Source organism: Lactuca saligna, chromosome 4 (genome assembly GCF_052625555.1).
Source record: "Lactuca saligna cultivar CGN05327 chromosome 4, ASM5262555v1, whole genome shotgun sequence".
Classification (NCBI taxonomy): domain Eukaryota; kingdom Viridiplantae; phylum Streptophyta; class Magnoliopsida; order Asterales; family Asteraceae; genus Lactuca; species Lactuca saligna.
Window position 1 is genome coordinate 264763135 of NC_136420.1, and position 24770 is coordinate 264787904.

The 24770-nt window shown below is 31.7% G+C and overlaps 3 protein-coding genes across 6 annotated transcripts; 1 reads left to right on the forward strand and 2 right to left on the reverse strand.

The window, feature by feature from the left end:
* The first annotated feature begins 276 nt into the window (after window positions 1–276).
* On the forward strand, window positions 277–5924 carry BST1 (DNAse I-like superfamily protein). Of its 2 annotated transcripts, none has more exons than XM_078987236.1 (10): window positions 277–574; window positions 664–721; window positions 825–881; window positions 2210–2300; window positions 2411–2515; window positions 2766–3264; window positions 4763–4956; window positions 5053–5161; window positions 5284–5432; window positions 5527–5924. In XM_078987236.1, exons 1-10 carry the CDS (start codon window positions 458–460, stop codon window positions 5747–5749), a joined length of 1602 nt encoding a protein of 533 aa, XP_078843362.1. In that variant the 5' UTR covers window positions 277–457; the 3' UTR covers window positions 5750–5924. The 2 variants fall into 2 exon arrangements, with proteins under 2 accessions (XP_078843362.1, XP_078843363.1); XM_078987237.1 differs by having other exon boundaries at window positions 491–574; window positions 668–721.
* Window positions 5925–9055: 3131 nt separating this feature from the next.
* On the reverse strand, window positions 9056–11154 carry LOC145040622 (uncharacterized). Its single transcript, XM_078988533.1, has 4 exons — window positions 10813–11154; window positions 10075–10307; window positions 9493–9945; window positions 9056–9137 (listed from the first exon to the last, which is right to left on the reverse strand). Exons 1-4 carry the CDS (start codon window positions 11152–11154, stop codon window positions 9056–9058), a joined length of 1110 nt encoding a protein of 369 aa, XP_078844659.1.
* A 5210-nt stretch (window positions 11155–16364) lies between these two features.
* Window positions 16365–22824, reverse strand: LOC145043579 (2,3-bisphosphoglycerate-dependent phosphoglycerate mutase 1-like). Of its 3 annotated transcripts, none has more exons than XM_078992277.1 (8): window positions 22672–22819; window positions 21881–22122; window positions 21523–21746; window positions 21221–21339; window positions 20916–21072; window positions 20598–20699; window positions 20397–20516; window positions 16365–16624 (listed from the first exon to the last, which is right to left on the reverse strand). In XM_078992277.1, the coding sequence occupies exons 2-8, from the start codon at window positions 22119–22121 to the stop codon at window positions 16562–16564; spliced, it is 1026 nt and encodes a 341-aa protein (XP_078848403.1). In that variant the 5' UTR covers window position 22122; window positions 22672–22819; the 3' UTR covers window positions 16365–16561. The 3 variants fall into 3 exon arrangements, with proteins under 3 accessions (XP_078848403.1, XP_078848404.1, XP_078848402.1); XM_078992276.1 differs by lacking the exon at window positions 16365–16624 and adding an exon at window positions 16693–19824 and having other exon boundaries at window positions 22672–22824; XM_078992278.1 differs by lacking the exons at window positions 16365–16624; window positions 22672–22819 and adding an exon at window positions 16686–19824 and having other exon boundaries at window positions 21523–21750; window positions 21881–21992.
* Window positions 22825–24770: the final 1946 nt, after the last annotated feature.

The window sequence follows — 24770 nt, forward strand, 5'->3', positions numbered from 1 at the left end:
GATTAATATTAATATATTTTTTTTATGTAACTATAATATAGTAAGCAAAATCTCAAATGTGCCCATGCCACGGGTTGTAAATAAAAATAGGATAACGTGATTTCAAAGTTAAAGGGCGAATATATATTTTTGTTATAAGCTATAGGGTCATAAATAAAAGTTTTAATGTTGACAACTAAAATGGATCGGAAGTACGTGAAATGTGGAGTTAAAAACAAAATTAAATTAAGAGAAATACATAAAAACCGCATAATTCATGCACGTTTACACCTTCATCGAAAAATGGACATGAAACTCCTCAGAAAACGTACGATGTGGCCCACCTTCGATAACTACATCTGTTTCATCTTTTTCCAACCACAAAACTAAATTCAATCACAAGAAACAAAGAAAGAAGAAAGAAAATAAATCATAGGGCGTCACGCCGCAGCAGAATGATCATAAACCGGCCGTTATCATGACTAAGGCCACCGACATCGCCGCAGATGACAGCAGCGACAGCGCCACCACAGGCCAAATCGCCGCCACAGGCACCACCCCTGACAAGTCCGTCATGGATGAAGCGAAAACAAAGGTAGCCGATCTTTGTATGGAAACGATAATTACTATTCTGATTACATGATCAACAATAGGTCGATAATTCTGAATTTATTTGGATGAAAGATAGATGGCTGCGATAACAATGAACAGGAAACGGCAGATTCAGATGGGGCTCCTCAAGGTGATTAATTAGTTTAATATATTCTCTTGAAATAATTAAAAAGTTGTTATTATTATTATTATTATTATTATTATTATTATTATTATTATTTTGTGGAATATAGATTTGGCGCTGAAAATCGAGTCTCGAAAGAATGTGTCCTGGGCTAAACATCATTCAGGTGCGTTGCTTACATATTTGAAATTTACGATTGTGCCTTCAGAAATTCAATTTTTGGTGCATATATAAAATTATAAGTCATAAAAATAATTAAAATATTATAGTAAAAACTCATTATGTAATAATCAATTATTAATTAAACACGATTTTATAGGATTTTCAATATAGAAAATGTAATTAATTATTGAAGTAAACTTATTCAAAACGAATTTAATTTTTTTCTGAAAATCAGGGATCAAATAAATAACTGTCTATATTATTATTAATCTCAATACTTTTCAAAAAATAAAAAATGAAAAGAAAATGACAAGTGTCATTTATTATAGAATATTTGAAAAAGAAAATGTAAATTATGAGAAAAACAACAAGTAATACTAATAATTATTCTTTTATTAGTATAGAAAAAAATATATGGATTAAATCTTATAAACTTAACCAATGCACTAGTTTTTATGTTAGATAAATAAAAATCGAAAGTTATCAAACAGTTCATTAAAGATTTCTTCATTTAATATTAAGTTATATCTTATAATTCAAATATCAAATATCTATCATGTAATGTGCTTTTCAATCTCATCCTAACGGTGATATTAAATCTTTTGAAATGATATTTACGATATAAAAACATTTAATTGAAAAACGGTGATATTTAAACACTTTAAAGGAATTAAAGAATTTGGTCATTTTCAAAAACCTTATTATTATTAATTTTTAAATAGCTCATTTGGAATAATAGTTCAATGAATTTCCCTAAATTAAACCTTTCTAATTATAATTATTATTATTATTATTATTATTATTATTGTATGACAAATTTTAAAATTGAAGGAAAATAAGTTCAAAAGGAATGAGTATATTATAATTATAACTTTCAATTAATTTTTATTTTATTTTATTTTATTGAAAGAAGCTAGTAACCACCTCGTTAAACAAATCACTTACTTTTAAACTAGAGTTGTCAAATACACGACCCTTGTGTTACATACTGCCATTAGACGTAGTCCATTCGATCTTTACTTCTCCTACCATCTCTCTTCGTTGATCAAGGTAGCTTACCTAACACTTGACAATTTGATGACTTGAATTAAAAAGTCAACCACACATGTATCTTTTGATAATCGTGCGTCTTTTATTATCACCACTAATTAATTACTCAAAACTGAAAATACGATACTAATTAACATGTTCCCAACGTATATTTTGCATTAATCTTCAAAGCCAAATCTTGTCAACAGCTTATGTTTTATCATTGAAAAATGTGATGGATTTCACTGTTTCACCATTGAAAACTTATGTGGTACACCGTATACCAACGTGTTTGAATTTCAGCCAAAGTAAGCAGTAGCTCAGAGATGGATGACCTGAACCTTTCGGGCATCGATCAAAAGAAGGAACCGGTATCCCTTGTTAAAAATTATCGGTATGATATTTTGGACAACATATATACAGTTATCGGAAATTAAGTCACCCACTCTTTCATCTTCTGTGTTCGGAAGCTTTTGGGAGTAAAGGGTTCTTTTTTATCTGTAGGATGTTTGTTGCAACATGGAATGTTGCAGGTAAATGTCCAGATTATGGATTAGATCTTGAAGATTTATTGAAGGTCGAAATCCCCGCTGACATATACGTCCTAGGGTATGATACTTACAACATGTTATACTGCATTTAGTGTGACTTTTGGATGGGGAATATCTGACTAAGGTCAACGGGACAAAATTCGTAAGTTTTTGTCCCATTTAACGATAACGTGGAACAAGCTAAAACATGAATTCATTAATCCCTCTTCATGATCCCATCATTAATTAATTAAAACTAGCTATGTACGTATGATGTATGAATGTACGTATCTAATAATATATTCTTTGATATCAATGTTAATTGTCAGGTTTCAGGAAGTTGTTCCCTTAAGTGCAGGAAATGTGTTGGTGAGTGAAAACCACGAACCAGCTGCAATCTGGTTATCGCTAATCAGCCATGTCCTCAACAGAAAACCACACACGGATTCAGACCCGGATTCGAACCATCAAGCTCCGGATCCAAAGCACGGATGGTTTCATAGGCATTCGATGAAACACACAAGTAGGACCATTAGTGCAGATGATGCGCTTCTTAGGGCTTGCAACTGTGAAATTATCTCATCAGTGTCAAGCAAGAAGTTCAGAATGAATCGGCATTCTGACCCTTCGTTTTCGTTTACACATGCTGCCATTGATGATTTGATTTCACATGCTGAGGCGACTCCTTTACCTTACTGCCTTGTAGCCAGCAAACAAATGGTTGGACTCTTTCTTTCGGTGTGGGTTAAGAGAGAGTTGGTGCAACATATCGCGCATCTTGGGATCTCTTGCGTTGGAAGAGGAATCATGGGGTATCTAGGTAACAAGGTTTGTATTCAAATTGTCGCAATTCATCTTGTCATAATTACTATTTTCTTAATTTGTCTCAAAAACTATATTTTTTTACATGGGATAGTTCTTGATAAATCTTGACAAGATTTCTATTGTTATTTTTTATGATAAGGACTTATGACTTTTGCATAAACGGGATGTCACAATATTTTGCCGCGTGCATTGTTCCATTGAAAACAATTTTTTGCCACATGCGTTGTTGTTCAACCGATGACGATTTCAATATTTTCTTTTGTTGGGAGTACTACTGAATTTTTTCAAATACGGCCTTATAAATAAATTTTAAAATAAATGGAGTATTTATATGTAATTTTTTTAGCCATTGGGGGCATATATATGTCTCGACTCCAAATTCCGCCACACCTTTTTAGATGTGACAAAATATTTTTTATGTACTGTTATGTCATCTTTAGTTATGTGATATCATGTTCCCTCATGCCCTTGCTTGTGTGGAGCTTGCCTTTTGTGATGGTTTTGTGGATCTCTATGATCGTGTAATCGTGATTGTTGCCTTATAGTGGACTGAGATTAGGTTAATGTTGATGGGACCACTAAAAGTATATAAAGATTGTAGATCTAGGTTTAGTGTAACAAATGAAGCAAGAATGCAATCAAAGTTCTCATAGTAACAAATTTTTGTTGATGGAATCAGGGTAATGCTCGTTAGGGCTGTGCATGGGTCGGTTTGGGTCGGTTTTGGACCCAAACCCAACCCAACCTATAAGTGGTCGGTTTTTGGTTTTCAGAACTCAATATGATCGTTTTCTGGTCGGTTCGGTTTCTCGGGTTCTGAGGTCGGTTTGGGTGGTTTTTCGGTTTCTTGGGTTCAACCCATACATTCAGAGGTTCTGGGTTTAAACCCATGAGTTTTGGGTTTTAACCCATTTTCCATAAATGAAGCAACAAATTAAATACTTCAAAAAAACACCAAATTTAAGATAAATACTTCAAAAAACATAAGTCTTACAACAAATAGTCTATTACAAGTTACAATCAAAATCAAAAAGAGTATATTACAAAAAAAAAAAAAAAAAAAAAAAAAAAAAATCTAGTATGGGTCGGTTTCTTGGGTTGGATGGGTCGGTTTTTTGGGACGGTTTATCGGTTTTAAGTATGGGTCGGTTTCTCGGGTTGGAAGGGTCGGTTTCTAGGTAAAAACCGAAACCGAACCTGATTTTTCGGTTATTAAAATATTCAAACCCTAACCGTCGGGTTTTGCTTCGGTTTCGGTTTCGTCGGTTTCTTGGTTTGAGTTTGCTCACCCCTAAATTGCTCATGTATGGCTGTCGAAGTACTTTATCTTTTGCAACGGTAGTTATTATTAGTTATTTAACTGTTTCTTACTGATCATTCTTTACCGATTACATGAGTCTTGATAATTTATATTTTAGAATGTTTATCTTAATGACATGGAATCGCATTATACGGATGAATAAATATTGAGTGAAAATATTGATGTTTATCTATTTCGCAGGGATGTGTAGCCATTAGCTTTACATTGCATAAAACGAGCTTTTGCTTCATATGTACTCACTTGGCGGCTGGAGAAAAGGATGGCGATGAAGTTAAGAGAAACTTGGACGTGACAGAGATCTTGAAGAATAGTCATTTCCCACTAAACTGCAAGAATCCTGTTCGCCGATCCCCAGAAAGAATCATCGATCATGAGTAGGTTATTCGATTCGTGCCCTTTTTGTAGGTTTTGGCTAGTCATTTAAATTTGCGATGACGTTTACGTAAACTTATATAAATGCATGCATGCAGTCGAATATTATGGCTTGGAGACTTGAATTATAGATTGTCTTTAAGCTACGAAGACGCTAAAATACTGCTGGATAATAATGATTGGGACCCTCTCCTGGAAAAAGACCAGGTTTGTCCCTTATTCACTGATTAAACATAAATAAAGTAAGAGTATTTGTAATGATAAAACCCTTACAACGTATAAGGTTACATATCAATAACGTTTGTATTGTATATATCTTTAATATATAGTTGATCATTGAGAGAGAAGCAGGAAGAGTGTTCAACGGCTGGAACGAAGGAAAGATATCCTTCGCTCCAACCTACAAGTATTCAGAGAATTCAGATTCTTATGCTGGAGAAACCGTCAAATCTAAGAAAAACCGACGAACTCCTGCATGGTATGCATGTCTCTTTGTCTCTTTGGTATAAATGCTCATAGTTTAAACCTTGTAAATTTGCATGTTTCTGATATTTTTTGCATTATCAATGCAGGTGTGACAGGATACTTTGGCGTGGAGATGGGTTTGAACAATTATCATATGGACGTAGAGAATCAAGATTCTCGGATCATAGACCAGTTTGTGCAACTTTTTCAGTTGAAGTTGAGATGAAGAACAAGTGCACAATGCTTCGTAAGGGCCTTTCGTATGCTGCTGGCTCAAAAATAGAGTTTAAGGATTGCGTACGTCACAGGCATAGTTTTGCATTTGTTTGAAAGCAACGCTTTTGTACTTTGTATTTATGTTTATATATCTAAAAAGTGAAAACGGGACATAATATAGTGGTTGACAAAGGCAACCGTAAACAAAATTTTGTAAAGAATTATTCAAAAAGTTGTACATCCGATTTTGTTGTAATATGTACAAAACTAGTTACACAATAAATATGCTATTGATTATATTAACTGGTCTGGTGTTATATAATATATCACATGTTCACATTATTATTTATTATTATTTTTCTTTTTTTGCAATTGTGCTAAATAACCACACTTATTTTGGAAAATGAATTTCGCAATATGTTACTTTAATTTATGAAATTTTGCGGATATTTCCGACGAAATTCGATAGCTCCACTTTTAACAAAATAGTCTGCAAGACCTATATACACAGTCAAATTACTAAATTGTTCGACATTTCTAAAGAATCATGCTACACTTTTTCGAACAAAAAAAATATTTGTCAACGACTTTCAGTTAGCTGAAAAGTGGCATCAGTTTTTATAACTATGTGAAGAATGAGGTGGGGAGTCTAATCCCTGCTAAACATCATGGAGGGGATTTCCATCGAAATCCCTTCCGGAGACAACAAGGAAAATGATCACAACAAGGAAAATGATCAATAGTGGCGACAAAAGTCGTCGGTAATAACTAGGGTTGTCGCTGGTAATAGTAATAGCGGTGATGTGTCGCCGGTAATAAGTCGCCGCTACTGTCTCGACGTTATTGATCATACTGTTGCCGCTATTGATGGATGTCGCAGCTAATGACCATGTCGCCGGTAATGAGGTGTGTCGTCACTAATAACATAATCGCCGGTAATAACCCTGTTGCCGGTAATAACAATTTTCATTTTTTAATTTTTTTTATAACGGTTTTGGTTGCCGGTAATAAATATCATTGATAATTACATAACAACATTCGATTAAATATCAAAAATAATAGTGTCAACGCTAATTACAAAACAAACATCCGATTATAATTAATTAAATATCACAAGTCATAATATCCAATTAAATATAAAAAGTAATAATATCGCCCGATAATTACATAACATCCAATTAAATATAAAAAGTAATGAAGTCACCCGGTATTAGTGTCGCCGGTAATTACAAAAAACAACAAAAGTTTTACAATCTACGAAATAGCAAAGCGTGATAACGTATCCAAATAAAACTCATCCCTACATACCACCATTTGCGTTCCCATCATTTTCTCGATTATTTTGGGATTGAAAAAACAAATAAAGTTCATCCCTACATGTCGGGTCGTTGAGTATTACACAAGGATTTTCCAACTACATAATTAATAACAACATATATAAACTTATAAGTTAAATTATCAAACATAAATAAAAACTATCAAAATACATTGTTATTTTTAAATTAAGAAAAAAAAAAAAAACAAAGTACGTTGTTATTTTTTGCACTTGGGACAAAAACGTAATTACCAAAGTTTTTAGCAAATAATCACCACAAAACCAAAATTATCAAATCAACATGCATTTTACGATGCTAAAGTAGATTGTTATTTTCAAACTAAGACAAAAAACCAAAGTACGTTGTTACTTTTTGCACTTGAGACAAAAACCTAATTACCAAAGTTTTTGGCAAATAATCACCACAAAACCAAAATTACCAAATAAACATGCATTTTACGCTTCTAAAGTAGATTGTTATTTTTAAACTAAGACAAATAACCAAAATACGTTGTTATTTTTTGCACTTGGGATAAAAAAGTAATTACCAAAGTTTTTAGCAAATAATCACCACAAAACGAAAATTATCAAATCAACATGCATTTTACGATGCTAAAGTAGATTGCTATTTTCAAACTAAGACAAAAAAAAAAAAAAAAAAAAAAAAAAAAAAAAAAAAAAAAAAAAAAACCAGAGTACGTCGTTATTTTTTGCACATGGGACAAAAACTTAATTACCAAAGTTTTTAGCACATAATCACCACAAAACAAAAATTACCAAATCAACATGCACTTTATGATGCTAAAGTAGATTGCTATTTTCAAACTAAGACAAAAAACCAAAGTACGTTGTTATTTTTTGCACTAGGGACAAAAGCCTAATTACCAAAGTTTTTAGCAAATAATCACCACAAAACCAAAGTAGATTGTTTTACCTATGATGGTTGTGATGCTTGTGGCGATGGTTACGAAGGCTTTGGTATATGGTTAAGTTATTGGTCAATTGGAAATACATTGGACACCGGAGATAAAGTTAGTATCTCTATTGTTGTAATGAGTGGATTGAAGGTACATAAATTTGGTGTGAGCCTTGTTTACACTGATGATAATGAAGCTGAAGAAATCATGGAAAATAACAAGCAACAATTAAGCACAGGAGATTTGTCTGGATTTCAATTAAGCACAGGAGCGTTCTATCTTTGTCGTCGTGATTTCTTTGAGTTAATGGAGGTTGATAGACAGACTCCTGATTGGTTTAGAATTTTAGTTGGTGATACCATAGACTCTACAGGTATGTAATGTCCCTTTTGTCAAGCTAATTCTTAGGGTTTTAGTTATATTTATGCTGCAAATAGATAAAATTCATCTTATGATACATTGTTATAGAGGTACGAGGATGGAGAAAGACAAGTCGACCTAAGCACTTGCATCAATCATTTACGGAGTTGAAAACTATTAGATGCATCATCCATGGTCCTAAATTGGTATATTTTCTCTCTAATATTTCATTTTTCAACACGTGTACATTACTAAGGGCCTAAAATTCTTATGACTCTCCATTTTTAGAAACTCAAGGGGTTACCAAATATGTGTATTATTTAAAATCCACTGATATTTTCTAAAATCCACATTTTCATGGCATTATACATACGATGCTTTTAAGTTTGATACAAATATCTTTTCTATCAAATGTTACAAGCGTACGTAAGTGAAAAAATGATTAAACCGTTATAATCTAATTTAGCATTGTGGTACTTGATGCTGATTTGGTTATGATTAGTGTGATATTTGGTTTTCGCTAATCTTGCTCTGGTATTTATGATAAACAAAATAGGAGGAAATTTACAATATCAAAGAGATGTCAAAATCGTCTTTTCTAGATAAAACTTTGAACTTCACATCAAGTATGCTAGGGGAGACGATGGAAATTTGCTAGAAGACCTGTATTACAAAATACAAAAAGAAAGGTAATTGGGACAATTAGGACTTGTTTGCATGGATTTTCGAAAGGAGGACAAAAATGTGAGCATTTTAATTGAAACTCGGAGCCTTAGGACTAGTTTTGTAATAATTTTTGAAATAAGGTAAATTGAATTTATATGGAAACTAAGTTTGAACCGGAGGAGGCCCTCTTCCTCTTTCATTTTCATGCACATCGAGTAAAAAAACGGGTCTCAGACATGGCTTTCTGCGATTGAAAAAACACAAAAAAACAACAAAGGAACATGATGTGGGGGTGGTGGTTTACTCATGGTGCAGTAATAGGAGTAGAGGTGTAGTAACAAGAGTAGAGGTAGTAACAGGAGTAGAGGTGCAGTAACAAGAGTAGAGGTAGGCAATGGCGGATTCAATCTGGAAGTCAAGTGGGGTGTATAGTTGACCGTTGACTATGTAAAATAATAATAATAATAATAATAATAATAATAATAATAATAATAATAAATACTTAAAATATAATAGCATTAAAACATTCAAGTAAATGTTATTTTACAATGAAATCTACGAGGAGACATATTAAAACATTCAAGTAAATGTCATTTTACAATTGAAATCTACGAGAAGACATAGCTAATAAACATTTGATAATACTTTCATTGGTAACCTTGAAAATTCCTTCTCTTTCAAGCGCGCAAAATACACAATTATTTAAAAATTCATCTGAAATCTGATTCCGCAAATCTGACTTGACAAGCTTCATCGCTGAAAAACATCTCTCCACCGTTGCGGTTGCAACCGGAAAAAGCAATGACAACTTCAATAACCGGTAAACCAACGGAAAGTTAAGATGCATATTGCTTTCCACCATCACTTTAGCAAGGTCGTATATACTCTTCAAAGTAGCAAATCTTGCATCTTGTGGCATAAAAGTGGGGTAAACCGAAAGTTCATTTAGACTATTCAACCTATCTTTAACGCTAAAATCATGTGGATATAAATCGATCAACTTCCGTAACTTTGGTGGGTCAAAGTCACAAAATGAATCATGTGGATTCAAACTGGTCATACAAATAAGCAATTCGGAACTTACTTCATTAAAACAATCACCGAACCGTGAATTTGCATATCCAAAACCATGTTGAAACAAAAAAAACTCGTAATAATGGCGATTGGAGATATTGGTGTACTATCTTCGAGCTCTTTGATTAACATAAACTTCCTCCATGTTCACCATGTAAATGTTATTATTCTTACAAAAAGAGGTGATATCTAATATAAGTGCATCAAACCCATCATTTCTCATCTTTTTTAATGTTGAAGTGGTTGATTTCACCAAGCTTATAACATTCACAATATCTTCATTCTTTCTTTGTAGAGCTTGCAGCAATATGTTTGTGATCCCGAAAATTTTCAACATCAACTGCAAGTGGAACACAAAATTAAATGATCGAAGATATATTCGAAGACCACTTGCTTGATGTTGACTAAAACCATTAAGGCCTTCATCTTCAATATATTTTAGCACATCAGTAACATATGAAAACAAACCAACCAAATGTGATAGAGTTTTGTAATGAGAATTCCAACGCGTATCTTCGGCTTTAGTAAGAGAAAGTTCTTAGTTTAATCCACTTCCAGTTTCAATTTCACCACGACTAATGGATTCGTCTAGTTTATCTTTTTGACTTTCACGCAACATATCTATTCGTTTACTAGAATCACACACAACATTCATTAGAACAGCTATAATATAAAAAAAGACTCCAGTATCGTGATGTTTTTTTGCAACCGCAACAATAACTAGATGAAGTTGGTGAGCAAAGCAATGAACATAATATAGGAGGTATTTTCTTTCATGAATAAAGATTTTAGACCATTAAAGGTCCCACTCGTATTGCTTGCTCCATCATAACCTTGACCCTGACCCTTGTTAAACTCAATCCATATTCAGAAAACAAAGAGTCAATAGCATATTTTAAAGATAACGCATATGTCTTTTTCACATGAACAAGATCAATAAACCTTTCTTTAACAATCTCATATATATCAGTGGACTCGTCAACTAATAAAGCAAAAACATCATCACCAATTTCTTCAAAATTTGATTTAAGTACTTGTGTAAAACAATGAGCAATATCTTTTTGAATACATGGATCCACCATTTGATTGTTCCCCGGAGCATTTCGTAATGAAACTTTAAATACATTCTCATTTTGATCGTGAATCAAATTATATACTTCCAAGAAATTTCCTCTAAAAAGAGACATTTTAGACTCATCGTGACCACAAAAAGGTAATGCACATTTCAATAAACATATATAAGCATCAATGAAAGCATTTAATCAGATTCGATGTTCACTTTTAGCAACCTCATTTTGCTTATGAAGAGCTGTAGCAATTGATTGATTTTGTCTCATTAAGTCTCCTATTTTTTAAGTGCAATATAATGGGAACTATTAACAGTTTCCCCCTCATGAGTCTTAAGCCTTTCTGGTTTATTCCAACTAGTAAAGCCTACTGTCACAAAAGCATCACGCCCGCCCCTTTATTTTGCTCATCTTTAAATAAATAACAACACAAACAAAAGGCTTCATCTGCTCTTGCATTATACTCTAACCAATCACCGTATTAATCATACCGGGCCGGATTAAAACGTCTTCACCTATTTCCAAACATTCTTACACGATATTTTTTAAGACGCGGTTGACGTGGTCCTTTAATCAAATATTTTCTTCTTATGTTGTCTCTTTGATTAGGGTGTTAATCTAAATTTTTTTTCCTATCATTCGGATCCCAAGCAATGTCACTTGAATCCATTTCACTCGGTATCGGTGGAATAAAACTAGGTTGCGGAATTTCAACTGAAGATGGTCTTGATGAAGATGGTCCTAATGTGGATGTTGTACTGTAAAATCTTTCCATTGCACTTGTTATTGGATTAAACAAAAAAAACATTAAACAATGTTAAACACAATTACCAAAACCATTAAACATTAAACAAATACAAAGCACCTAATTAGAAAACACCATTAAACAAAACAGTTAAAAAAATTAATTTTATCAATCTATGTTAACCTTAGTTCATTTCCCCTATCCCAGATAACCATCAAAAGAAAACCAAGCCAAACTAACACATCCATAACACAAATTAATCTTTTGTATGTTAAATCAAAATACAATCAGTTTACAAATCAAAAATCCCAATTCAGAATTCGTAAACCATTCAAATTATTTCATCAAATCAAACCCATTTTGGAAAATAAACAAAATAAAGGGAATAAACTTACAACGAATGTGGCTAGCACAATCAGACAATGGTGGTCCGTTTGCACGTGACAGTAGATGGTGTTCGTCAGCTGGTAGCGAGCGAAGTCTGTCACTGCGTTGGCAGCACTGCAGCGGTGATTTTCTGACGATTGTAGAAGGTACCGACTTAGAGTACTAAATTTCGGTGGTTGTGCAGTGTTAATTTTCGTCACTCATTCACTGCATTTTGTATACTTCCGTTTAGGTCAAAACTCAAATGAAAGAGCTGAAAAATCAGGAGTGAAAAATTAGAAGAGAGAGAAGTGAGAATGAGTGGGACTGTGGCAGTAGTGGGGACCAATCTATTTTGAGTGGGGACCATAAGTTGAATTTGTTTTTAATATTTATTCCTACTGGGGCCCACTTTTAAGTGGGGGCCATGCACCCCCTTCCCATACATTAAATACGCCACTGGAGCTAGGTGATGGCCAGTGATTCCCTTGGCGGCAGAAAGGTGGTAGTGGGGGTGACGAGAGGCTTCCGACAACCTCTTGTTGCCCTCGTCTTCCTCTTCTGATGACGATCAATGAGTTGGGAGGGAAAGAGGTGGTCGAGGGTGGTCTTTTAAGGCAACATCAGGGTCGTGGCTTTGCCAGAGGTAGGTTTCTCAATGGTGGCAATGAATGGTGGGATAGTGCCAGTATGGTGGTAGGAAGGTGGCTTCCATTTTTCTCTTCCCTTTTCTTGGCAGAACTTGATTAGGGAAGTAAAGGGGAGTGGAGAAAGACCAAGGTAGTGATTTGTGTCGGGGGGAAGGGGGTTATAAGGTGGTGGTTTTATGGTGGAGTAATGGTGGTGATTCAATCCAATAGATATTGAGAGAGATATAGAGGGAGAGATTGAGGGAAGAAGCTGGACAATTGGTATGATGAATAAGGATGGAAGAGATTCTCTTTTATAGCCCAAAGAATCACACACACATACACTTTAGGCCATACCTCACCCCTTACCTTGTACTTTTGGTTAAGAGTGTACACAAACTAGGAAGGGTGAGAAGAAAGAAAAAAAAACATGGGAGGGAAGGTGGCCAAGAGGAAAACCATCTTATTTTGGTGTATTGGTATCCCGACATCACGAAAATTTTCCAATAGTGTCATTAGATAGAGTCGGGTTCAAGGATTCTAAAAACCTGAATGGATTAATTTTTTGAGTTGCGAAACTCTGGGAAATCGCATTTAAAGTTTTGCGTCTAAGTGGCCCGTAAAGATCAATTTTTCGACTTTTGCAAATATTTTTGCTAAAAATATTTGAGTATAAAATTAAATATTATGTCATAGCCTAGTTCCAAAAACGTTCTTGTAATTTCCATCGGAGGTGTGGAAGTGCCTCAACGGATCGATTCGGTTTTACGCGATTAAAGAAAATTAGTGTTTTACTGTTTATTTTCTTAAAACTGTCGTATCTTTTGCATTCGAACTCCATTTTAGATATTCTTTATATTTTCGGAAACAGAGGAACATGTACTATAAGGTTTTAATGTTTGCTTTGCTCATACATGTTTAATACGAATTTTCATTTTTTCAGACACGCATTAACTAGTGTTGTAGTTGAACTTTTTGATTCGTTTGACAATTTATACATTTGAAAGTAAGATATCATCTGGTATCTTATAATATTTGAAATGAATTTATTTATTTTACATTAGATGCACTAAAACTTAATGAGTTAAATTACAAAGAGATTTATTGTAATTTAGTCGTTAGCAGTCTATGACTTAAATTTCGGGATATCACATTTGTGCACGAAAATACAGTATCGGGTCATTGATAACTCCGAGTTGGATTGCTAACCATTATATCAATTATCTTATTTGCAAACCCAAAACAAAAGTCAAAGAAATAAAAGTTGATTTGTCATAGAACTATCCTTTAAAGCTTAGTAAAAGTCAATGTGAAAGAGCAAGTTGATTGATCACTATGCTTCATAATGGGATTATGGTAATGAAGTTTTGAGATCAAACCATGAAGCAATGTTGAAATTCGAGTTGACTTCGATCTGGATGCAAAATATTTCAGAAGAATTAACATTTGTTTTAAGGCTTTAAAAAAGGATTGTTGAAAAGATATGAAGTGATTGATTTAAAAAGGATGGTCGAAAGGATATAAAATGATTGATTTAGACGGATGTTTCTTGAAAGTGAAAGTTAAAGTGGAGTTGCTAGATTGCTTTGTAACAAGGATAACTTTAGGTTTTGAAATCTATATTATTTAGGAAAATGAAGTCTTCTACAGAATTCTAAATTAGTTAGGAAAATGAATTATTGATGTCAAACATCAATCAACTACATCAGGATATTTCACAAAGGACTTTACTGTCATGCGAAATACACATTATTTTGTAAAATTAAGTGACATAAAAAGTTTTGTAGTCGGGATAAAGACTGCAATAGGGACTTTTCTATATAGTACCTTATACAAAATACGCCCAAATACGAAAAATAAATTGATGAAGCCAAACAATAATCTTGTAAATTAATGAATAAGGAGAATTACCAAAAAAAAAAGTAAAATATCTTTTATTTTGTAAATGTGTTGTTCAATATATGATTACGGAAGGTTTTTATAGTAAAGAACATTAATTAAGTAAATTTGCAAAATACTTTACAAAACCTTGGAAATGTGTTATTGTTCAATGATGGTTGTAAGAAAGTGATTATTTCGAATAGTCTCCTTCTGATTGTTCTGTGGCATTTTGTGTTCTCGGATTTATTTATTTTCCAAATTTTTTGAACTTTTATAAAGTGAACTAATTGTAGTAGGTTTCGGGTCCAATATAAATGGGCTTTCGACTAATCCCAAATGTTATAACCGAGTCTTTTTTAATATTATATATTATTACATGATATATCAAATGAGAATAGTACATAGTATATTCACTTTTGAATATTAGATCGTATATTCACTTATGAATAATAGTTGGTATATTCATATGTGAATATTGCACAGTATATTCATATATGAATATTGCAAGGTGTTTTCAGAAATATATATAACTTTTATATGTTATTCACATATGAATAACATACAGACTTACATATTTATTTGGTGTTTTAATAATCACATATTGATTCAGGTGAGAAAACATATTCATATGTGAATATAACGTAGTAATTTAGTTTATGTATTTCATCAAACAGTTGGAATGCTTACAAGTTAACTTTTTTAAAAATGTAATAAATATGATACTTTGACTATTTAAATCTTACAAAATAGTAGATTGGTAGAGAAATATATGAAAATTTTCAAACAAAAAATGATTTGATATTTTTCTAACCTTAATTTCGATGTTTTATTTGATGAACGATGTTGAATGAATGATACGAATTGAATCTTTTGTTGATTATCGATCATGTTGTTCTAATGATGCTGGGAGTATAATTAATCGTAGATGTTGAAGATATGTTCTTATTCAAGCAGAATTAAAGGTTGGATTGAAAAAACAAAAAACGAATGAATTTCAACTGTTATCTAATTCTATACATTTACGTATTTGTGTTTGAAGGTTATTATATCATATTTACAAGTTTACCACCGTGTCCTTTATGTTTAGAGGATAATTAAATGAGTGACTGAGAATGATTCCCCAATTCTCAACCTTTTTTATTTTCTCAATTGAACCCACCTCTCTCTCTCTCTCTTTCTCTCTCTCTCTCTCTCTCTCTCTCTCTATATATATATATATATATATATATATATATATATATATATATATATATATATATATATATTAAAGCGACCTGCTCAATTTAACTGGTAATGGGCCTAATCGAAGCCCAAAATCCGAAACCAATTATGTCCAATATCTACCTCTGAATTTACTTTGCAAAATGTAATGAACCCATGTACATTAAGAGCGAGCCATTTCACATTTTTTTAACATGGATTGCCTATACAGATTTTCTAAACAAATACATTTTAATTCACGATATAGTCTTTCCTTTGATGCTTTTGTTTGAATCGTTCAAAAAATTAACAATATAACTTTTTGTAATTATTCCACTTGTTTTATCTTCCAATCAAAAACTAAAAAAATTAAATTAAATTAATTGTTTACACCTAATGGAATAAAAAAAATGAGTATCACGGTCAACATAATTGGTGTTGAAATCACGAAAATAACAAGAATGGAAAGTGTCCTGAAATTCTGATTATGAACAATATTGCAAACATAATTTCCGTCTATTTTTGCAAAATAAGTATTTATTTTTGATAAATAATATTTTATAGTACAAAATCATATTTATATTGTTCCATTACATAACATAGAAGGACCAAATAGACGTGATTTTGGAAGACAAGTAACATTTACGCCTACTCCATGAGAGTGACAGTTTATAAAATCTTAAATGATTACAAATGAAAAACTAAACTACCTTCTTTTAGGGGTTACTTGCAGCATCTCATCATATTTCTCCTTATAAACAGCCAAATTCTATTAAAAGAATAAATAACATAAGTTTATCATTAAAGCTTAAATCATAGTAATATCACGGCAATATAAATTTAAGGAGCAAAAGCCCGAGTTAAAAACCAAAATTACAAGTGGATTCAATCATTTCATGTTATTAAACTATAGATCGGTTATAAATTTAAAAAGTAAACATTATTACTTTAATGCTTTTTTATTTCTTTCTATTTACTTGTAAAATAGAAAATGTACATTATTCGATTAACTAGTGTCATGTTTTTAACTATCTGTGCTCAGGTATTTTTCTCAATTATCTTTAATATAAAATACAACCAATATTGTATTTTCACCCTCAATTCTTTCTAGTTTAGTTGGTATCAAAGCCTAGTTTAGGGCTAAAAGATTTCATGTGGCGTACTGTTGATCTTGCCCTATCTATTTCATTATCTTTTGTGTTATGCCTCCCTAATTTCTCATTTATATAGCTATTTTTCCATAAAACGAGTTTGCCACAAACTAAACTACTCGTGGATTGATATGTAATGTAACATTTTCCCGGATTATTGTCTTTTTTCTTTTCAAGATCTTTCAACAAACCAAATAATTGGTCGAGGAAGGGAATTTGATGGAGTTTATAGATTCGAACCGAGTACCAAAATCTCTAGTACGATTGATGTCCTTATTACCGTTTGAATTACATTGTTTTTTGGGTCAACCATCAAAATTTGAAAAAATTATATCCCCAATTTAGTCATTTTTCATTCCTAAATTGTAAAGAATAAGCTAGACTAGTTGGAAATGTCTACGGGAAGTACACCCTTCCTTTTGGGTCCCACCATCTATATGACATCAAGAAACATCCGTACCGACTCTTAACAACACTTGCGATTCCGTTGATAAGGGCATTTCCAACCCTACACTAAAAAGTTACTTTTACATTATAAAATTACACCATATTGCTCCAACACTACACTATACCTAACACTGTATATAGTATTGGATTTTAGTGTAACACTATATATAGTGTTGAATAAAGAACAATATACCTAGAATATGCTTTTTAGTGTTTAAATATCATGTAATGGGTTGGAGGACTTTAGTGTTTACACTATCTTTTACACTATAATTATATGTATATTGTAAAAAAATAGTGTTAAGGGTTGGAGATGGTCTAATGCAAGATGTACAAAGGAACCCAAGTAATGTAAAGAGACCCGCTTCGTTTGTCGGCTCCATGGAAAATACTAAAAAGGAAAGGCCCTTTAGATATGTTATCCAAGCCACGTGGTCAAGCGGGGAAGAAAATGGGTAACTTGGGTGGAAGCTCACAATACAATAAAGTTCAATGTACTAAAAAGGAAAGGCCGTATGAAGTGTTGCTGCTTGGTCTCTTGGATATGGAAACAACTGTCGGCACATGGTCAGTCATGATCATGTATTTTGCTCTACATGAGCGTTTCGCTTCTCAAGAATCGGTTTATCGTCGACAATGTGAGACTCCAAATATTTAGCCACAAGATACTTGTTAGTACCCTTCTCATGTGCCTTGTATTTGTGTCTTATATTTGAGTTCCAAGGCTTTCTAGAACGCTTGTCACTGGCGCATACAGATCATAGAGGTGGTTAGATAGTGAGTTCTTGATGCGACCAAAACATACGGTTAGGTACACTGCCTTGTTGTGTAACAGTCCCCTGTTGTTGTGACAAAACCTTTTTGTAAATTTAAAACTAGTATATAAATTACACATCGAGTTTTTTAGGTTCGAATTAATATGTGTGTTTACACTAAAAGAGCAATCTGTGTAAGAGTTACTTGTATGACCGATAAGATTAACAAATATCAAATCTTGGATGATACGACCTTAATAATGATCTTAGATATTTATTAATTACATAACAATTATGTTAATTGTTTTTATAATCATTACGGTTAGTATCGAACCAAGAGACTTAACCACTTTAGAAATCGGAGAGTAATGAACAAAAAATATCTAAAACATACAAAAAATAACCAAGTCTAAAATACCAAATTTAAACAAACCAACAAAAAATATCTAAAAATGCTTGCTACTAAGGATCATCTAAAGGAGTTACCCATGTCTCACCGACCCCTCTTTATCACATGCATCTGCTCCAACACCGGGAATTCATTCTACATTAGGGACTTATACGCCTGGAGGTATACCTCAACCTCCTTTATACATTAGCGGTATTTCTAGCTCAACGAGTGAGCGACTAGTACTTCTTTTGACAGTTAGATATGTGGAGGGTACTTCGTTACTAAGTTGATGCTTTCCTTCGACATGGACACTAGGGAGATACGAAACTGAGGTTGCGTTTAATTACGGAAAAACAGTTTTCATTTTCTGTTTTTCATTTTCCATTTTCAGTTTTCGTTTCCCGTTTTCATTGGAAAATTTAGAAAATACGTTTAGTTAAAACTTATTAAACTTTCATTTTCAGTTTTAGAAAATTAGAAAACTTGTTTAGATGTATATTTTTCTATCAGTTTTTATTTTTAGAAAACGGCAGCAGTGGTAGGGTGGACATGGGGGCGGTGGCGATTGGGGGGGCAGTGGTGGTGTCGATGATGGCAACTGTAGTGGTGGTGGCGGCAGTCGTGTGTGTTTATGGGATGTGGGTGGGCTTGGGAGTGGGTGTGGGTAGGTATATTTGTTTGGTGGGTTGGGGGTGTTAAGGATGCGGGTTGGTAGAGGCGGATGGGGTGAGCTGATGTGTGTATATATTTTAGAAAAAACTTGAAACTAGAAAAATATGGAAAACAATGATTATCGGTTTTCCAAAATTTTCCAACTTCTTTGTAATTTTAGAAAACGGAAAATTTTCATTTTCAATGAAGAATTTAGAAAAATACACGAACTAAAAGCGTTTTCAAAATTCTCATTTTTCTTGGAAACTTTTTCCGGAAAACTGCCCATTTTTCCGCAATTAAACGCACCCTGAGGGTTTTGGATACCAAAGCGTTGGAACAGATGCATGTGACTTGAGATTCTTGTCACAATAGAGAGAAATTAAGCATGCACACGCAAAGATGAGAGCCGAGATTCAGGATAAACGGGTTCAGTCCTAGTGGGTTGGCAGCTCTTCATCTGGATATTTCTAGAATGTGGGATAAAGTCTCGTGCATCTGTTTCCTTCATGGTGCCCTCCTTTATCGCAGTGGTATGCTCCTTTTCAACTACCGAGCGATTAAGTAGGAACCTCTAGGCACAACAACATGACTCCGATGAGTGAATGAACGATTATGACCTGAATTGATTCTATGTTTGCTTGAGGGCAATCAAAATATAAGTATTAAGACTAAAGTGTTAAATTTTAGTAGTTAGTTTAATGGTTTGTTTCCGTATTCATTGATTATAAATTTATAATAGCTATAATAGTTGACCATAACGAATATATTCTAATTTTTTCATGCCTATCACTAAAGACAAAATAGAGGTCGTTATTTCATCGCTATCAGTACATAGCATATAGATAGCTTGTTGCTATTTACCACTATTCGCTTTCAACAACTATGGTTGCAACTTATAAAGGTTTTGGATAATCTATGATTTGGACTCGAATTAACACTTTATCTTGCCCGTGTTACCTTAAAAACAAAATTTAGTCTTTGTTTCAACTTTTTGCGTCGAAACACGACTTTTAAATTAAAACAATCAACGTATTTTAGCTATTATCATGGATTACTTGCTTATTTACCAATTATAATTACTATAATAGTTGAAGGCAATAAATATATATTATTTTTTAGATAGATGGGTATTAAAGTTGTTACCGAAGTATAAGCATAAACACCAGCCTCATTAGGTCCTGCAGGACTTCCCCTCCTGATGAATTTTCCATCTTTATATATGTACAACATTGGTACCCCAGTAGATAGTTCTAAGTTGATAACCTTTTGGAAAAAAAAAAAAAAAAAATTACATGATCAAAAAACAATAGTGAAAAACATGTGGACTAATGAAAGATTTGGTACCTCTTGAGGGGTTAAATTGTCAAGATACATGATAATGGACCTCAGGGAATTTGCATGGGCAACAACCATTACATGCTTTCCAGCCATAAGTTGTGGTTCTATCTGTACATAATGATAAAACTCCACATCAGCAATATATAAATGTTTAAACTTTATATTTTAAAAGTATTGACGACATTGTTTTATCTTATTACAAATGAACATTTTAATTTTCTTGGACCCTTTTATATAAAACCAACCAAGGGGCATATATGGAACTTATAAAGTTCTACCATACTATATTAAATAATAATAATAAAAGAAGAAGAATTAGCTTACATTGTCTTTAAAAAAGGCAACAGCTCTTTGTAAGCACATTTCCAAGCTTTCACCATTAGGAGGCCTAACTTCATATGTTCTACGCCATTTATAAACTTGCTCTTTACCAAATATTTCAGCAGTTTCTTGCTTGTTCAGACCTTGAAGATCCCCATACCTACCACAAAGAATGGGGAAATTAATTAAATAACATAAAACAAATATATATATATATATATATATATATATATATATATATATATATATATATATTTTCAAGTTTTTGATTTGTTGAAAAGGAGAGAAAGAAAGACACACAAGATTACATTCTCTCATTCAACTGCCAAGCTTTAACAACTGGAATCGACTCATTCTTTGTCTCCTGACTGTAGATTTGACTCCAAATTTTGGCCTCTTCATTCTCATTATGAATAATTATTGGAACCTTCAAGTTCAAAACAGATAGATTCTTGGATGTCAATATGTCATTGCTATAACTAGGTAGATTTTTCAAACCACAATGTTTTAACAAGATCACATAAAAAATAGGATATGTGATCAGCTATAATAAACAAATCAATGAATCTCATAGTAATTTTGAGAAGTGTAGAAGGTTAAAATAGAATACCTTTTGGCAACAGTGTTGGGTTAGGGCAAGCATTGCTGTCATTTGAGAACGAACCAATGCTGACGTGTACACAATGTCAAATGGCATTGTACTGATTCTCTTTCCAGCTTCTATTGCTTCTTCTACTCCTTTTCTTGTTAAGGGCACATCAACACATCCAGTAAACAGATTCTTTTCATTCCACATTGATTCACCATGTCGAATTATAACCAGAGTTGATTCATCTATCTTGCAGAATAATACACAATTTTTTTTAACCCAAGAAAATAATAGAATGAAATATCATCATTGGGATGCCAATGAATAGATATGGTAGAATCCATGTCATCCAATATTTATCAAATAAGTTGTCACTCACTTGCCATACTCAATGGTTCATTGGTCTTCTTCTGCAAGGTCGATGTGATTGGATCACAAAGTGATGAACAAAATTTAGACATTTTGTTCTTACTTATTTGCAATGGCCAGTTGATTCTTCTTGATGATGTTTTATCAAATCCATCACACTTTAATAGTAATGACAAATGATGTTCCTTTAATGTTGTATTGGAACCAAAATCACCAATTTTACTTTGCATCCAGCTCGCCCCCATAGCCATTCTAATCATATGTCAAACGTAATGGAGTTCATAAGTTGCCATAATAAAACAGTTGAGATTACAGTATTAACACTATTTAGAAGTGACATACAAGTAGATTTTGAAATTCAAGTAACAAATTTGAACTGATTACACTTTTTGTTGATGATTTTACTTCTCTTGATCACCAAATTAAACACATAATTGCTCGATTTTGTTCTATAAGTTGATCAATACACAATCTTATTCTGTTTGGTGGCAAAATGAATTTCAGTCCTTAGAAACGTGTTAACAGTGACAGGGTAATGATTTCAGTTATCAAAGTCGTAATAATTTTGATTTCAACAGCAATTTTGACTTGATATGTAAATTGCAAGACATCGATCAATATCCAGCTTTTGTTGTTTAATCGATCTTTATGCATATTGTGTAGAGTTGAATACGTGATCATACAATGTTTCATTTACATAAGATGTCCACGATCACAGAAAGAATGAACAGTTGAGGGAAGAAACCTAGAACGAGAATGTAAATACATCGAAAGTGAAGTAGAAAGACTAGAAATACTTACATTTATAGACAGGATCATGCAGATATGAGAGCTAAGATGCAAAAATTGGTGACATCTGTTGATGTAGAATAGTTCAATCGATCATTTGACTCATAGATGTCAAGATCTCCGTGGAACCAATGGAACGAAATGTGCCCTGCCTTTTTCTGTGACTCGGATAGGGCCCAAAATTTCATGGGCTTTGGAATTTTGTGTAGATAAATCACTAAATAAAGATCTTAATTACTTAAATAGACATATTTTATTAGAAAAAACATTCTAAATAAAAAATAATTATATTTTTATACTAATTAAAGTTTTTTTTTTTTTTTTTTTCATGTCTCACTTTAATATACATTTTTATTAACATTATGTCATTTGTCATTTTACTCTTCTTAATTTTAAATTTTTTCCTAGATTATTAACAATAAATATGGTTTAAGAAATCAGTATATAATCTTATAAAATTAGTATTTCATTTTCAAAACACTATAAATAATCGAAAACATATTCAAGTAGATACCTTAAATGATTAGATGTACAAATTATGTAAAATAAAAATATTTGTTTGCTTGATTAATCATTGTTATTCTTATAATCTCTATGTTGTTTTATTAATATCAATCAAACATATAATATACGAGTTGTCATCTAATTATACTAATGTTTATGTAGTTATTGATTTTTTTAAAAGTATTATTACCTTATAACTTTTTTGTATTTTTTATAACTTTTTTTAATATCTTTTTATAAGTTACAATTTTTTAGAATTGTTTTTATAAAAAAATATTTTTTAAAAACTTATTTTTCATGTATTTTTAAAACATACTTAAACTTTTTTACAAATCTTTATAAATTTTTTTTTACAACATATGGTGGTTGAGAAAATATAAGGAAAATGTTTTAAAAGGTTTAAAAACTAAGAAAAAAATACTTCAATTTATGTGTTCTATTTAGACGTTTTAGAAAAGTGTTTAAAAAGTTTAAAAAAAAAAAATTACAACTTAATTTAATTTTTGGATTATGATTGTTTTTTCATAATAATTAATTTGTTTCTTTTTGAGTGACCAACATACATATTTTATTCTTTTAAAACGTAATAAATTAATTTTGTTGGATATATTTACCTGTTATTTTAGGTTTTTTCGATATGTTTACCTTTTATTTTAAGGTTGAGCATGGCAAGCTTTCATTCATTTTTTTTTGTCCTAAATACTAAATTTTGTTACGAATTTGATCTAAATATTAAATTTTATTACAAATTAGTTTCAAATTTAGTTTAGCTTACAAAGTAATTTTCCTACAACCTTTTAAAGACTTTTTAGAATTGTTTACAATCTTTTTTTTTCTTAATTTTTAGTGTTTCTTAACATTCTTTTACAATTTTTTATATAAATTTTTACTAATTGTTCTACTTATTTACAAAAAAAAGTTATAAACTTGTTTATATTTTTCAATACCTGTTAAACTTGGGTTACAAGTTTTAAACTTTTTTACACTTTCATATAATTTTACTACAACTTCTTTTAAACAAAAATATTTTGTAAATATTAATAAAAATACATTTTCTTATACATTTTAACTGAAAATTTAAGTTTTATATAATTTTTTAATACAACGTTTTAAACTTGTTATATATATATATATATATATATATATATATATATATATATATATATATATATATATATATATATATATATAACTTTTTTACACTTTCATAAGACTTGTCTTTAATGAAAGTATTTTTAAAAATTATAAAAAAGTCCCAAAAAAAGTCATAATTTCTTGAAATGCTATTAAAAATGTTGTAAAAAGATAAAATGGTTTTATAAAAGTTATAAAAAAATGTTGTAAGAAAATATTAAAAAAAAGAATAAAAAAATAGTAAAAAATTATAACATCAAAAAAATCATTTGTTAAAAAATGATTTCTATGAAATTTTTTGAAAATGTAAAAAAAAAAAAAAAAGATTAAATATTATGACTCAAGTTTAACACGCTGTATTTATGTTTAAATATAATAGTTTTGTGGTGTTTGTTTTAAAACCCCCTTTTAAGCATTTTTTTTTTTGTTTTTGAAGCCGGACAGACGTTTTGCTTAAAAATTGTTTATTTTGA